Source organism: Thamnophis sirtalis, unplaced genomic scaffold, assembly GCF_051295495.1.
Source record: "Thamnophis sirtalis isolate CommonGarterSnake01/CBP01778 unplaced genomic scaffold, rThaSir2_p1.2 scaffold_15, whole genome shotgun sequence".
In the NCBI taxonomy this organism is placed as follows: domain Eukaryota; kingdom Metazoa; phylum Chordata; class Lepidosauria; order Squamata; family Natricidae; genus Thamnophis; species Thamnophis sirtalis.
The window spans coordinates 43,544,576-43,558,310 of record NW_028261395.1 but is presented as its reverse complement, the minus strand read 5'-3'; the positions used below and the strand labels follow the sequence as shown (position 1 = coordinate 43,558,310).

Sequence of the window (13,735 nt, the reverse complement as noted above, 5' to 3'; positions counted from 1 at the left end):
CTCCTCTTCTTCCTCCTCCTCTTCTTCCTCCTCCTCCTCCTAGTGTTTGCCACCAAATTATTGCAGAAATCATTTGTTGCTCTCCTTCTCCTTCTTCCTCCTCCTCTTCAGCCAGCCTCAACCATTGTTAATTGATGCTGTCATAGTATGCCTTTGATACTGCCTCTCTATCTTCTTCTGGGTCTGCCTTCCCATTCTTGCATCTTCCACTCTTTTTATAATAGGCCTTCCATCACGACTACCTTATTTTCCTAGCTGCCTTCGCAAACCTGAAGCCCAATGCCTGTGCTGGACTACAAGCCCCATGATCCTCAAACCTCAGGCGGCTTCAAATCTATACAGGCTTCAAAAGCGTTTCCATCAGGGTGTCTACCGTCCGTTTGTGTACACAAAAGGGAGACGAACTGGCTTGGTGACATCCAATCACTGAGACGTAAATACGTCTCCTTCCCTCCTTAAGTCTGTACTTAGTTATTAAGTAAACAGCTCTTTGCACACTCATAGATTTGCGCGGAACAATCCGCTGGACGCAGCTCACCGGCCCCATTCCTGGTCTGACTGGATATTTATGAAGCAAATATTGCCAGAATACTATATGCCTTTTTCTTCTTGTCTCTCTGTCTCCTTTCTCTGCAGAGCAGTTTTGGGAAATTCTGCTTCGTTTGTACCAAGAGTAGCTACAACACCCTGGACTCACCTCTTGGGCGATAAATTAAACTCTGGAGAAGAGATTGCCAAGCTTGGCAGCTGAGAAGAAGCCACCCAACGGTGTGAACACACTTTTACTACATCGTTGGAAGAGCAGCACTGCGCGGTAATCAAAAGTTAGCAGCAGCGGAGAAAAATGACTGGTAAGGATTAAAAATGCCTCGACGTGCTTTTTTAATGCTTTTTAGATCTGGAGGCAAAAAACATCTTGAGTTTGGATTAGATCAGGGGTGTCCTCCCTTGGCGACGGTATGACTCGTGGACTTCAACTCCCAGAATTCCCTAGCCAGCCATGTGTTTGGAAGAAATATCCATCTGGTTCAGTTCCAAGCCGTGGGAAAAAGACACCGGAAACATGGAGGCTGATTGGAAAGATGGTTTTAATGATGAAGCAGGACCGCCAAGCACATGGTTCTCTGGGCCAGCTGGAATGGGAGTGGAGAGTGAGGGGCGTTTATATCTTCTCTTGGGCTTCGAACCTGAGCTCCCTGTTCCTGTGCAAGCACATGTATTCTGTTGGCTGTTGTCAGACTCCTATGGGGCCATGTACAAATCCTAGGAGTTTGTCTGAGCTAGGTTTGGTTGAAGTTTGGCTGATGCAATGAAGGGGCTCATTGGGCAATTCCTATGGCGGCTGAGGGCTAATCCTACCATTCTGCAGACCTTGCAAGGAATGTTTTGCCTATGAATAGAGCTCGCTATCTCTTTATCTTGTGGGAAGTTATCATCCAGCCCTCTCCCAGAAAAATGAAATATCCTAGGAAATATTGAAAAGGCAGAATATTTCTCTGGATATGAAAAGAAATAAACATGTTTTAAAAGACAGAATAGTTGCCTGTAGCTTCCTGCCCATCCCCACTGTTAATGGGCCATTAAGAAGGCCAAGCTAGTCCCTTTTACATAATAAAGACTTCTCCACTGCAGCCCCAGGGGGGATGGGAGTAAAGGCATGACAATATTGGCCCTTTACTCAACTGACCACATGGCATCTGAGAACTCAACTAAACCTGGATTCAAAACCCAGCCCAGAGAGTTGCCCCTGCATGGCCCTATGGGAGTCTGACAACCAATCAGAATACATTTCTTACACAGGAACAGGAAACAGAGAGGTGGGACTGAACAGGTTATAAAAAGCCTAGCAAGCCCCTCCCTCAGCCCTTCTTCTCCACCAACATTGAAGCATGTGATCACCTTTTCTGTTCAGGACTCAAGCCACATGGCCCTGTCCAACAATAAACCATCTTTCCAAGCAGCCTCCGTGTCTCCAGTGTCTTTTTCCCCACTTGGAGCTGAACCCAGAAGGACATTTCTTTCATCAATCTCTTAAGTGCTGACATCTCCCCTTTTCGATACCTTCCTTTCTTCCCATCTTTCTCTCTGTGTCTCATTTTTTGTTGTTGCATTTTGGGCCGATGCACAGACTCTAATGTTGATCTCTTTTTTCCCCCCCATCCTTCCTACAACAGCGGCGAAAACCCAGGCTGAACTGGTGAGAAAATGGATGGTGTTGGCCGAAACCGCCGCCGAGGGAATCCGAAAAGAGGAAGGCTGGGAACCTGTTGCAAAGGGTACCAATAATGGTTTGGTCCCAACATCCAAGGCCCCGGGGTGGATGGAGCTCCATCAGGCAGCCAGGAATGGGGACGTGCGGCTGGTAAAACAGCTGTTGAAGCGAGGTGCATCTATGAACAGCAGGTGAGGTAAATTTTGAGTAGTTAAGAGAACCGGCAAATACTACCTCTAGCTGGCCCCAGAGTGGGGAGAGAATGGAGATTTTGCAGGACCTTCCCCTCGAGTGGGGTGGGAATGATTTTACAGTACCCTTCCCCCGGAAAGGGGAGAAAATAGTGGTTTTGTAATATCCTTCCCCTGGAGTGGGGTGGGAATGATTTTACAGTATCCTTCCCCTGAAGTGGGGAGGGAATGGAGATTTTGCAGTATCCTTCCCCTGGAATGGGGTGGGAATTGAGATTTTACAGTAACTTCCCTGGAGTGGGGTGGCAATGATTTTATAGTATTCTTCTCCTGGAGTGAGGAGGGAATGGAGATTTTGCAGTATCCTTCCCCTGGAGTGGGGAGGGAATGGGGATTTTACAGTATCTTCCCTGGAGTCGGGTGGGAATGGGGATTTTGCAGTATCCTTCCCCTTGAATGGAAAGGGAATGAAGATTTACAGTATCCTTCCCCTGCCATGTGCAACAAGCCACACCCACAGAACCGGTAGTAAAAAAATAGAATTTCACCACTGACCGAAAGCCATACATTCTGGGCTTCACATCTAAAGAGAATTGGCTGGTACGGACTTCCAGCTGTGCCTCTATCTAGAACTACACTTCCCAGCATCCCTTGCTTTCCATCCAAGACTTTCTATATTAGCTTTTCTTTCTTTTTTCTTTTTCACTGACCCCTTTTAGAGACGAAAACGGCTGGGCTCTCCTGCATGTCGCCTCTTTGCACAGCTACCTCCCCTTGGTGAAGTTACTCCTCCAGCGTGGAGCAACGGTCAACCCCGACAACATGGCCGGTTACACACCTCTCCATCACGCTGCCTGGGGAGGCCACACCCAAGTCACCGAGCTCCTCTTGGCTCGGGGGGCGCCGGTGGCAGGCTTAACCCAGGGGGGCCTTACCCCGTTTCACTGTGCGGCCGCCAACGGCCACACCTTGGTGATACAACTGCTGCTACGGCACGGGGCAGATCCCGACGCTTGCGACTACGACCGGTGGAATTCCTTGCACTGGGCCACAGCTGGCGGCCAGCTTCACATCATGAATGGGTTGATTTCCCAAGGGGTGAACCCCAATCTCCAAGGCCAGGGTGGCATCGCGCCATTGCACATAGCTGCGCAGATTGGGAGAGTCGATACGACGCGTCTCTTGCTCGCCAAAGGGGCCAGCGTGGACCTCCAAGACGACGGCGGAAGGACGGCGCTCTCCCTCGCTTCTAAAAACAGCCATCACGAGGTGGTCTTACTTTTTAGATCAGATCTATACTAAGATCAGTGTTTTCATTCATCGTCATAATTAATATTAGTATAAGGGAGCTGGGGAGGGCTGATTGTTGTTTTTTTTTAATGAAAATTTTGAAAAAAAACTTTTACAAATATTTACCTGTTCTATTCCCTATTCCCTATTTCTATTCTATTCTTTACATATTCTATTCTATTCTGTTCTGTTCTCTGTTCTATTCTCTGTTTTATTCCCTATTTCTATTCTATTCTTTACATATTCTATTCTATTCTCTGTTCTATTCCCTATTTCTATTTCTATTCTTTTCTATTCTTTACATGTTCTATTCTATCCATCTTGCTTTCCAATGGATCGAAAGCCCATTTCTGAAAGAAAAAAAATCAGATTATTTTAGGGAAGCTTAGCACAAAACCTGAACTGTCGGATTCTTCCATGGGGGGCCGTGACCTCCATTGCTTTCTCAAACTTTTCCTATCTTCCCCTCCTTCAGATTGTGAAGCTGTTGCTCCAGAACCAAGCGGATCAGAACCTAGCGGACTCCCGTGGCTGCACCCCGCTCCACAAAGCCGCAGCCGCTGGGTGCCTTCTGTCTGTCCGCCTTTTGCTCCATCAAAGTTCCCCGGTCAGCGTTACTCAAAGAGATGACCTCCTGCTCACGCCACTTCACCGTGCGGTCCTCGGTGGTCACACCGATGTAGTCCGTTGTCTCTTGGATCACGGCGCGGACGTTAACGTGGCCGGGTGGCTGGGCAAAACCGCTTTGCATTTGGCGGCGGAGAAAAAATTATTTCCCCTGATGGAACTTTTGGTAGCAAAGGGCGCAGACCTTAGCCGGAAGACTTGGTGGAAGGAGACTGCTGAAGACTTGGCATTGGTGAAGCCCGAACCCAGAACTTTCTCTAGCTGTGCTCCTCCTGGGTGTCACCAAACATGTAGATAGTCCTTGATTTACGACCATAAACAATGGCTATCAACCTGCCTTCTATTGAGGACCTGGACACTGCAGGAGTCAAAAAGAGGGCCGTGAAAATATCTACAGACCCCTCGCATCCTGGACGTAAATTGTTTCAACTCCTACCCTCAAAACGACGCTATAGGGCACTGCACACCAAGACAACTAGACACAAGGACAGTTTTTCTCCCCCGAATGCCCTCACTCTGCTTAACACCTAATTCCCACAATATTGTCAAATAATTTACTAAGACTGTATTACTAGTCTTCTTCTCTTCCTTACTAGTATCTATCTCTCCCCATTTACGACTATAGCTATAGTTGCTTGTGTCTTTACATTTATTGCTTTTAATTGTTTCCTAATACAATTTGATAGCTTATTTAGTAACCTATGACTATCACTAAGTGTTGCATCTTTTTATTCTTGATGAATGTATTTTTATTCTCCTTATGTACACTGAGAGCCTATGCACCAAGGACAAATTCCTTGTGTGTCCAATCACACTTGGCCAATAAAGAATTTTATTCTATCCTATTCTATTCTATCCTATATTTTATTCTATTCTGTCCTATCCTTTCCTATCCTCTATTCTATTCTATCCTATCCTCTATTCTATTCTATCCTATATTTTATTCTATTCTGTCCTATCCTTTCCTATCCTATCCTCTATTCTATCCTATCCTCTATTCTATTCTATTCTGTCTTATCCTATATTCTATCCTATCCTATTCTCTATTCTATTCTATCCTATCCTCTATTCTATTCTGTCCTATCCTATATTCTATCCTATCCTATCCTCTATTCTATTCTGTCCTATCTTATATTCTATCCTAACCTATCCTATCCTATCCTATCCTCTATTCTATTCTATTCTGTCCTATCCTTCCTGTCCTATCCTACATTCTATTCTATTCTGCCACAGCCTGTCCCAATCAACATCCTGCGTTCCCATCTATATCCATCCATGCAGGGTTTTTTTTTTCCAACAGGAAAACCAAAGTTTACAGATTAACAAGGTTGAAAGGGACCCTTGTAGGTCATCTAGCCCAGTCCCCCACCCAAGGAGTTGTTTGCTTTCTTCCAGAAAGTTTGATCTCCTCCGGAGCCAACGCTGGGCTCTCCTTGTGGTCTCCCTTCCTAATGAGGTCCGATTTGATATGGTCTTTCAAAATTAGCTAAAATTAGAAATTAGAAAAAAATAGAAAAATTAGAAAGAGAAAGTAGAAAATAGAAAAATTAGAAATTAAAAAAATAGAAATTAGAGAAATTAGAAATTAATAAAATAGAAATTAGGGAGGGGAAGGGGGGGGGAAGCGCCAGCTCGGGTACTTTTCCTTTCCTTATAAATTCCCCTCGGGGGCGCGTCGATCAGAATCGCAGCTGCCTTAGCTCCACGTTCGGCCTTTCCTCTTTCCTTCTTCTGAGGGGCGACTCCCATTGAAACGAACGGGGAAATGGACGGGACGATGAGCTGGGAAAGGGACGGGACGAAGACGGCACGGCGGGCCTCCAGTGCAAAGAAGCGACAACCGCCCTCTTGTGTCCTCCGGTCCTCGCATCTGAATTCCACGGCGATGTTCCTCTTCCTCCCTCCTCTCCACTCAAATGACGAGTCTCATTTCCCCGCACCAGCGCCGGAAGTCGGGTTGCGGAGTGCGCACTCTTCCCCTTTGCGTTTTTGCAGCCATTGCAGCCCAAGTCTGCGGCCGGAGGGGAAGGAAAGGGAATTGCACCGCGTGGCTCGGTCACCTCCAGTCCGGCAACCCCTCCGCCGCTTCTCCTGCAAAACTCCGGGTCCCTGGCATGGTCTTCCTCACTTCCTCGCTTTGGCTCCGTGGCGACGTGGCCGCCCGATTCTGGCGCAAGCAACAGATCCTCAAACATGCCCTGGTAAGGGGGGAAGGTCCCCCAAATCCCCATCCACCCCCGCCCCAGGCTTCCTTCCCCGGGGTGTGTGTGTGTGTGTGTGTGTCAGTAATTTGATGTTTTGGGAACCGGGGATGGGAGACCACGAGGAAAGGACGATGCTAGAGGTTAAAGAAACATCCTGGAAGAAAGAGTAAAGTAGAGTAGTAGAATAGAATTAGAGTAGAATAGAATAGAGTTAGAGTAGAGTACAATAGTAGATTAGAAGTAGAGTAGAATAGAATTAGAGTAGAATAGAATAGAGTAGAGTAGAATAGTAGAATAGAAGTAGAGTAGAGTAGAAAGAGTAGAATAGAATAGAATTAGAGTAGAGTGGAATAGTAGAATAGAAATAGAGTAGAATAGAAGTAGAGTAGAATAGTAGAATTAGAGTAGAATAGAATAGAATTAGAATAGAGTTAGAGTAGAATAGTAGAATAGTAGAGTAGAATAGAATTAGAGTAGAGTAGAATAGAATAGAATTAGAGTAGAAGAGTAGAATAGAAGTAGAGTAGAATAGAATTAGAATAGAATTAGAATAGAGTAGAATAGTAGAATAGAAGTAGAGTAGTAGAATAGAATCAGAGTAGAATAGAAGTAGAGTAGAATAGTAGAATAGGAGTAGAGTAGAAGTAGAATAGAATAGAATTAGAGTAGAGTAGAATAGTAGAATAGAAGTAGAGTAGAATAGGAGTAGAGTAGAATAGTAGAATAGAATTAGAGTAGAATAGAATAGAGTTAGAGTAGAGTAGAATAGTAGAATACAAGTAGAGTAGAATAGAATTAGAGTAGAATAGAATAGAAGTAGAGTAGAAGAGTAGAATAGAATAGAATTAGAATAGAATTAGAATAGAGTAGAATAGTAGAATAGAAGTAGAGTAGTAGAATAGAATCGGAGTAGAATAGAATAGAATTAGAGTAGAGTAGAATAGTAGAATAGAAGTAGAGTAGAAGTATAGTAGTAGAATAGAATCAGAGTAGAATAGAAGTAAATAGAATAGAGTAGAGTAGAAGTAGAGTAGAATAGAATTAGAGTAGAATAGTAGAATAGAAGTAGAGTAGAGTAGAAGAATAGAATCAGAGTAGAGTTGAATAGTAGAGTACTATAGAATAGAGGATAGGATAGGATTCTTTATTGGCCAAGTGTGATTGAACACACAAGGAATTTGTATTTGGTGCATAGGTTCTGAGTGTACATAAAGAAAAAATAAAATAGAATACGTTCATCAAGAATCATAAGATACAATACATAGTCATAGGTTACTAATAAGCAATCTATCATACCAGGGAATACATAAAACAATATAAATTTGAAAGATACAAGCAACAAGGTTATAGTCATAAGTGGAAAGAGATAGGTACTAGGGAGGAAGAGAAGAAGAATAGTAATACAGTCTTAGTAGGTAACATGACGGTGTTGTGGGAATTAGTTGTTTAGCAGAGTGATGGCATTCAGGAAAAAACTGTCCCTTTGTCTAGTTGTTCTGGTGTGCAGCGCCCTATAGCATCAGTAACTTGATGTTTTGGGAGCCTGGGATGGGAGACCATGAGGAAAGGACAATGCTAGAGGTTAAAGAAACATCCTGGAAGAAGGCAAGGGCGGCCCACTTCCGTGGTATTGTTCTTGCCTGGAACACAGCATAAACATCAGGATTTGAGCCTTTCTGAAGGGCATATTTGCTTAAGAACTGCTGGAAATTTACTCCTAGTAGTACAGCTGTTGTACAGCCTATCAACTAGAAGTCAAGGGCCGGCGACCACATGGGGTGTCCAAAACAGAAATGGCAAGACACCATCAACAAAGACATGCAAGCAGCTGACCTCAGAAAGTGGCATTCAAGGATCCGAAAAGCATTTTGGATAAAAATATGGTGGATTATGCAAAATATCTTTAAAAAGAGGATAAAGTTTACCCCTCAGTTATTTTTGTTAGTTATAACTACTGATTGTACTGTTATAGAGACTTAATTTGATTCTGAACCTAACAACTGCAGCAAGACTGCTGGTGGCGCAATACTGGAAGAAGGAAGAATTGCCTACTATTCAAAAATGGATGTTAAAAGTAACAAACTTAGCAGAGATGGCTAAAATATCAGTAGACTTCAAGGCTCATTCAGACGAGAAATATAAGCGGGAGTGGAGAAGATGGATCGATTATATTCAAAATAAATATGGGACTAAGAAACTCCAGATAGCTTATGAATGAATCAGCAAGGAATGATATAACCTATTTAGAGATAGCTTAACAAAGGGGGAGTTAAAGTACAAGTGAGGGATGAATGCTAAAGTCTGTTAGTTTATTTTAGAATATGGTGGTTAAAGATTTATACCCTGTATTTGCTCTGGGAGGTGGAGGGGGAGGTGGGTTGGGGGGCGGGGAGGGAGGTAAATATTTGTAAAACCTTTTTAAAGCTTTAAATAAAAAATAAAAAAGGATCCGAAAAGCGAATCCTGCATCTGCGGGAATACACTAGGAAGAAGAAGAAGAGGAGGAGGAGGAGGAGGAGGAGGAGGAGGAGCAGGCGGCGGCTATTGAACTAATTGTTGCTCCTAGTACTAATAGGACCACTGTTAGTACTGCATTCGGCTTACTCTGTTATTCTAAACCAGATGTTTAGAACTACAGCTCCCAGAATTCCCTGTTCTCAGCAGCCCGATTTGTTGAATGGGACTTCTTACTACTGATGCCCATCTTGGATCGTGCCAGGGCTCGATGGGTGGGCTGAAGGCACAGGGGTAACAATTTCTGGTTCGGCACAGTGATGCCAAGCTCCAGTTGTGGTGCCACGTGTTGTCTAAACACATCAAGCCACCTTCAAGTGTTTTTTTGGTGAGTTGGGGGTTTCCTGTAAGAAATCTATATATCTATCTATCTATGTTGCATTTGTGCTGATAAATAAATAAAGGGAGACTAGTATAGATCTATTTCAAGCTATTTAGCTCTCATCAGCTAGCCCTACCCTTACTGGGAATCGAATATATATATATATATATATTGCTCTCTTTGTGTCCTCCTTTCCTTTCTCTCTAGCATTTTCGTGGACGGAAGAATCGCTGCTATAGCTTGGCATATCGAGCTGTTCGGAGGGCTTTTGTGTACGCCACCAAGGCCAGATATCTGAAAAAGAGAGATATGAGGGCGGTAAGGAAGACCCAAAAACATTTGAGATATTTATGAAATATTTTGCATCGTGAAATGCCCATCTTCTGCTGAGTTTCTACTTTCTATAATTGCTGGGTGCTCATTTTAAGAAAATGTGCTTTATTTATTTACTAGAGCGTGACAAAGTTGAATAACTGAAAGAGAAAAGCAAGCAGCAATGCAATTACAACAATGTAAATTGTGTGTATGAGAGAGAGAGAGAAAGAGAAAGAGGGAGATATGAAATATGGTCATTTTTAATTGAATATTACATAAAATATTGTGTGTGTGTGTGTGATTTTATGTAACAGTTTCAGTTAAGGATGATCGTATTTCATAGCCATTGTCCATGCATAAGCTATATCTGTCAGCAACATAATACCTAATGTCCAAAGTCTCAACTCACTCAATAATAGCCATGCATTTATTCAATTTCAATTTATTCAGCATTCAATTTTGCAGCTACCAAGATTTTTGGCTGAGCAGGTACAAAAACAGCCAGGGAAATGATTGAAGCCTGGGAAACAGCCCCTTGTCAGTCAACAGGAGTGCTGATTTACCGCCAGCTTATCAGATACCTAGGAGTGGAGGATTGGCAGCACCAGGAAACAACAGAAACTACTTAGTAGCTGGCCATCAACACCCCAGTCAACAACTAAAAAGCCACACACAACCAGGCACCATATAAATACTACACATAGAAAAACCCAAAGCATACATTCAGGTAGCAATAGACTTATATACCGCTTTGCAGTGCTTTATAGCCCTCTCTACGTGGTTTACAGAGTGAGCCTCTTGCCCCCAACAATTTGGATCCTCATTTTACCCCTACCTCGGAAGGATACAAGGCTGCGTCAACCAGGAGCTGGTGAGATTTGAACTGCAAGCTGCAGCTAGCAGTCCAATGAAGTAGCCTGCAGTACTGCACTCTAACCACTGCACCACCTCAGCTCTAACCACTGCTCCACCTCGGTAGAGAGATGTTTCCCAAGGATGGGCTATAGCATAAATCCAAAATTTTGGAAAATTAAACCTCTGGTCCCGGTGACCGACCCAAATTGGATCTTGCGTAAATTTATTTTCCCAATGTTGAAAGTTTTAATTTCTTGGCCCTGGAGAATCCATTTCTATTCTCTTGCTGTCCGTCTCCATGTGATAGACACATTACTGTCGTTTCCACATAATAGGTAAACACGGTAAAAATCCTTGATTTGGTTTAGCATCTCCAGATAGGACTTCGGGAAACAGATTTTTTCCTTGGTTTGAATGCCAGGGATGGCCCTATGTTCTTTACCAAAATCCTACGAATATTGCACTTTCTCTTTCAGCTTTGGAAAACCAGGATCGAAGCGGCATCGCTGGAGCATGGTGTGAAGTACCATAATTTCGTCAGTGGCCTTTATAAGGTAATTGGCTTTAATTAATCATGATGTAGAAAAGATGCGGAGTTCTAGAAAGAGTGCCTAGAAGAGCAACAAAGATGATTAGGGGACTGGAGGCTAAAACATATGAAGAACGGTTGCAGGAACTGGGTATGTCTAGTTTAATAGAAAGAAGGACTAGGGGAGACATGATAGCAATGTTCCAATATCTCAGGGGTTGCCACAAAGAAGAAGGAGTCAAGCTATTCTCCAAAGCACCTGAGGGCAGGACAAGAAGCAATGGGTGGAAACTAATCAAGGAGAGAAGCAACTTAGAACTGAGGAGAAATTTCCTGACAGTTAGAACAATTAATCAGTGGAACAGAAGTTGCCTCCAGAAGTTGTGAATGCCCCAACACTGGAAGTCTTTAAGAAGAGGTTGGATAGCCATTTGTCTGAAACGGTATAGGGTTTCCTGTTTAGGCATGGGGTTGGACTAGAAGACCTCCAAGGTCCCTTCCAACTCTGCTATTGTATTGTAATTTTTTTTCTTTCTATTTTACATTTCCAGACGCTTTTCAATATCTCATTCTTCCAGAGAGCCTGTAGCTGATGAAATGACACCACAAATTTATCACTACTTTTGTTAGCATTGCTTTATTTTAATCTTTTAAATTTATATTCTGGATGTTTTATTTTATTTTAAGGTTTTTGTTTTTGTCCCGTTGATGGCCACAGGGCTTTGGTTCATCACTGTGAGCATGAGTGACTTTAAATCTAATTTTTCAAAAATGGGGAAGTATTGCAAAAGGGCATCAAAGTTTACAAATATTTGTTTTTTTGTACAAAGTTCAATTCTGTTTTTTTTCCCCTTTCTTTCTTCAGCTTTTCCTGATTGGATAGGATGAAAATACAGGAAATGCACATCCAACTAATCTCTCTTTTTTCTTTATTTCTCCCACATCGCAGTGTCAAGTAGAACTGAATCGGAAATCATTAGCTGATCTAGCCATCTATGAACCAAAGACATTCAAATCTTTAGCTGCTTTAGCGAAAAGAAGAGGCGAAGAAGGACTGCTTGCAGCCGAGGGAGAAGGAAATGAACCCGAAGGAATATTTTCCCGCCTGTTGAAACATCCGTGAAGGAAACGTGTTCCCAATGAGCTCTGCTCAAATTAAAAAGAGACATTTTAAAAATAAAAATGTTGATTCCCCCCCCCCTCTCTCCTTTCTTCTTCTTGGCCATATCCATCATCGGATGTTGGCCATCCTGTTGGTGATCCTATTTTTATCAACAGCCGCACGAAAAAGTGATGCTGAGTTTTGTCCAAACCAGTCCCTTAGATTTTGAAGCCATGTTGTTGTTGTTCTTCTGCCTGGCCCTCGTTTGCCTTCAATTTTTCCCTGAATGATTAAGTGAAGGATGCCGTTTTTCCCCGGGCGTCGCATCACATGTCCAAAATATTCTAACTTTCGCTTTTTAATGGTTTTGATGATTTCCCTTGGCTTTCCCAGGCATCTTATCACCTCATTTCTGATTTTGTCAACCCACTTTATACATAATAGCCGCTTGTAAATCCATATTTCAAATCCTTCTAGTCTTTTCAAGTGGCTTTCTGTTAAGAGACCAACTCTCCACTCCGTAGAGCAGGATAGAATTTCTCTTCCGGATGTACACTGAGAGCATCTGCACCAAAGACAAATTCCTTGTGTGTCCAATCACACTTGGCCAATAAAGAATTATATTCTGTGTATCCTACATTCTATTCTATTTATCCTATATTCTATTCTGTCTGTCTAGTCCAGGGGTAGTCAACCTTTTTATACCTACCGCCCACTTTTATATTTCTGGTAGTATTAAAATTTTCTAACCGCCCACCAGTTCCACAGTAATGGTGATTTATAAAGTAGGGAAGTAACTTTATAAAATTTATAAAGCAGAGTTACAGCAAACCCCTACCGCCCACCATGAAAGCTGGAAAGCCCACTAGTGGGCGGTAGGGACTACCACTGGTCTAGTCTATATTCTAGTTTATCCTATCCTATATTATAGTCTATTCCATTGTCTGTCCTATATTCTAGTCTATTGTAGTCTTGCCTATCCTATACTTTATTGTCTATCCTATAGTCTAGTCTGTTTATTCTATATTCTAGTCTAGTCTATATGCTAGTCTGTTCTGTCTATCCTATAGTGTATTCTATCCTATAGTTTAGTCTATCCTATTCGATTGTATCCTATATTCCAGTGTTTCTCAACCTTGGCAACTTGAAGATGTCCGGACTTCAACTCCCAGAATTCCCCAGCCAGCGAATGCTGGCTGGGGAATTCTAGGAGTTGAAGTCCGGACATCTTCAAGTTGCCAAGGTTGAGAAACACTGCTATATTCTAGTCGTCTGTCCTATTTTGTTCTATTTACTGTTGAGTTGGGAGGTTTGCACACCTCCCCATGAGTGAATTCATTGACCAAGCCCACTGCCCCTGTGCCATCCCAACCAGGGCAAAGGACCATATAAGGAAACCCACCTCTGATTATGAGCACAGCACTTTGTAACGCTTTTATATGCCAGTAACAGTAGGGAAAGCTGCAGTGGATGGGATCCCAGGGTGATTTGGTATATGTTCATTCCTGGGAAAGGGAGGACTACAATGCCTATAGCTCTGAGCTAGCAGGGGAATTATTATCAGAGGGTTGTTT

At 42.9% G+C, this 13,735-nt stretch overlaps 2 protein-coding genes across 2 annotated transcripts; both read left to right on the top strand.

The window, feature by feature from the left end:
- The first annotated feature begins 576 nt into the window (after positions 1-576).
- ANKRD65 (ankyrin repeat domain 65) lies at positions 577-5,165 on the top strand. The gene is made up of 4 exons (XM_014053180.2): positions 577-851; positions 2,175-2,403; positions 3,123-3,672; positions 4,169-5,165. Exons 1-4 carry the CDS (start codon positions 845-847, stop codon positions 4,616-4,618), a joined length of 1,236 nt encoding a protein of 411 aa, XP_013908655.2. The 5' UTR covers positions 577-844; the 3' UTR covers positions 4,619-5,165.
- Positions 5,166-6,288: 1,123 nt separating this feature from the next.
- MRPL20 (mitochondrial ribosomal protein L20) lies at positions 6,289-12,253 on the top strand. The gene is made up of 4 exons (XM_087702129.1): positions 6,289-6,521; positions 9,568-9,678; positions 11,007-11,084; positions 12,009-12,253. The coding sequence occupies exons 1-4, from the start codon at positions 6,435-6,437 to the stop codon at positions 12,180-12,182; spliced, it is 450 nt and encodes a 149-aa protein (XP_087558255.1). The 5' UTR covers positions 6,289-6,434; the 3' UTR covers positions 12,183-12,253.
- The last annotated feature ends 1,482 nt before the right edge of the window (positions 12,254-13,735 follow it).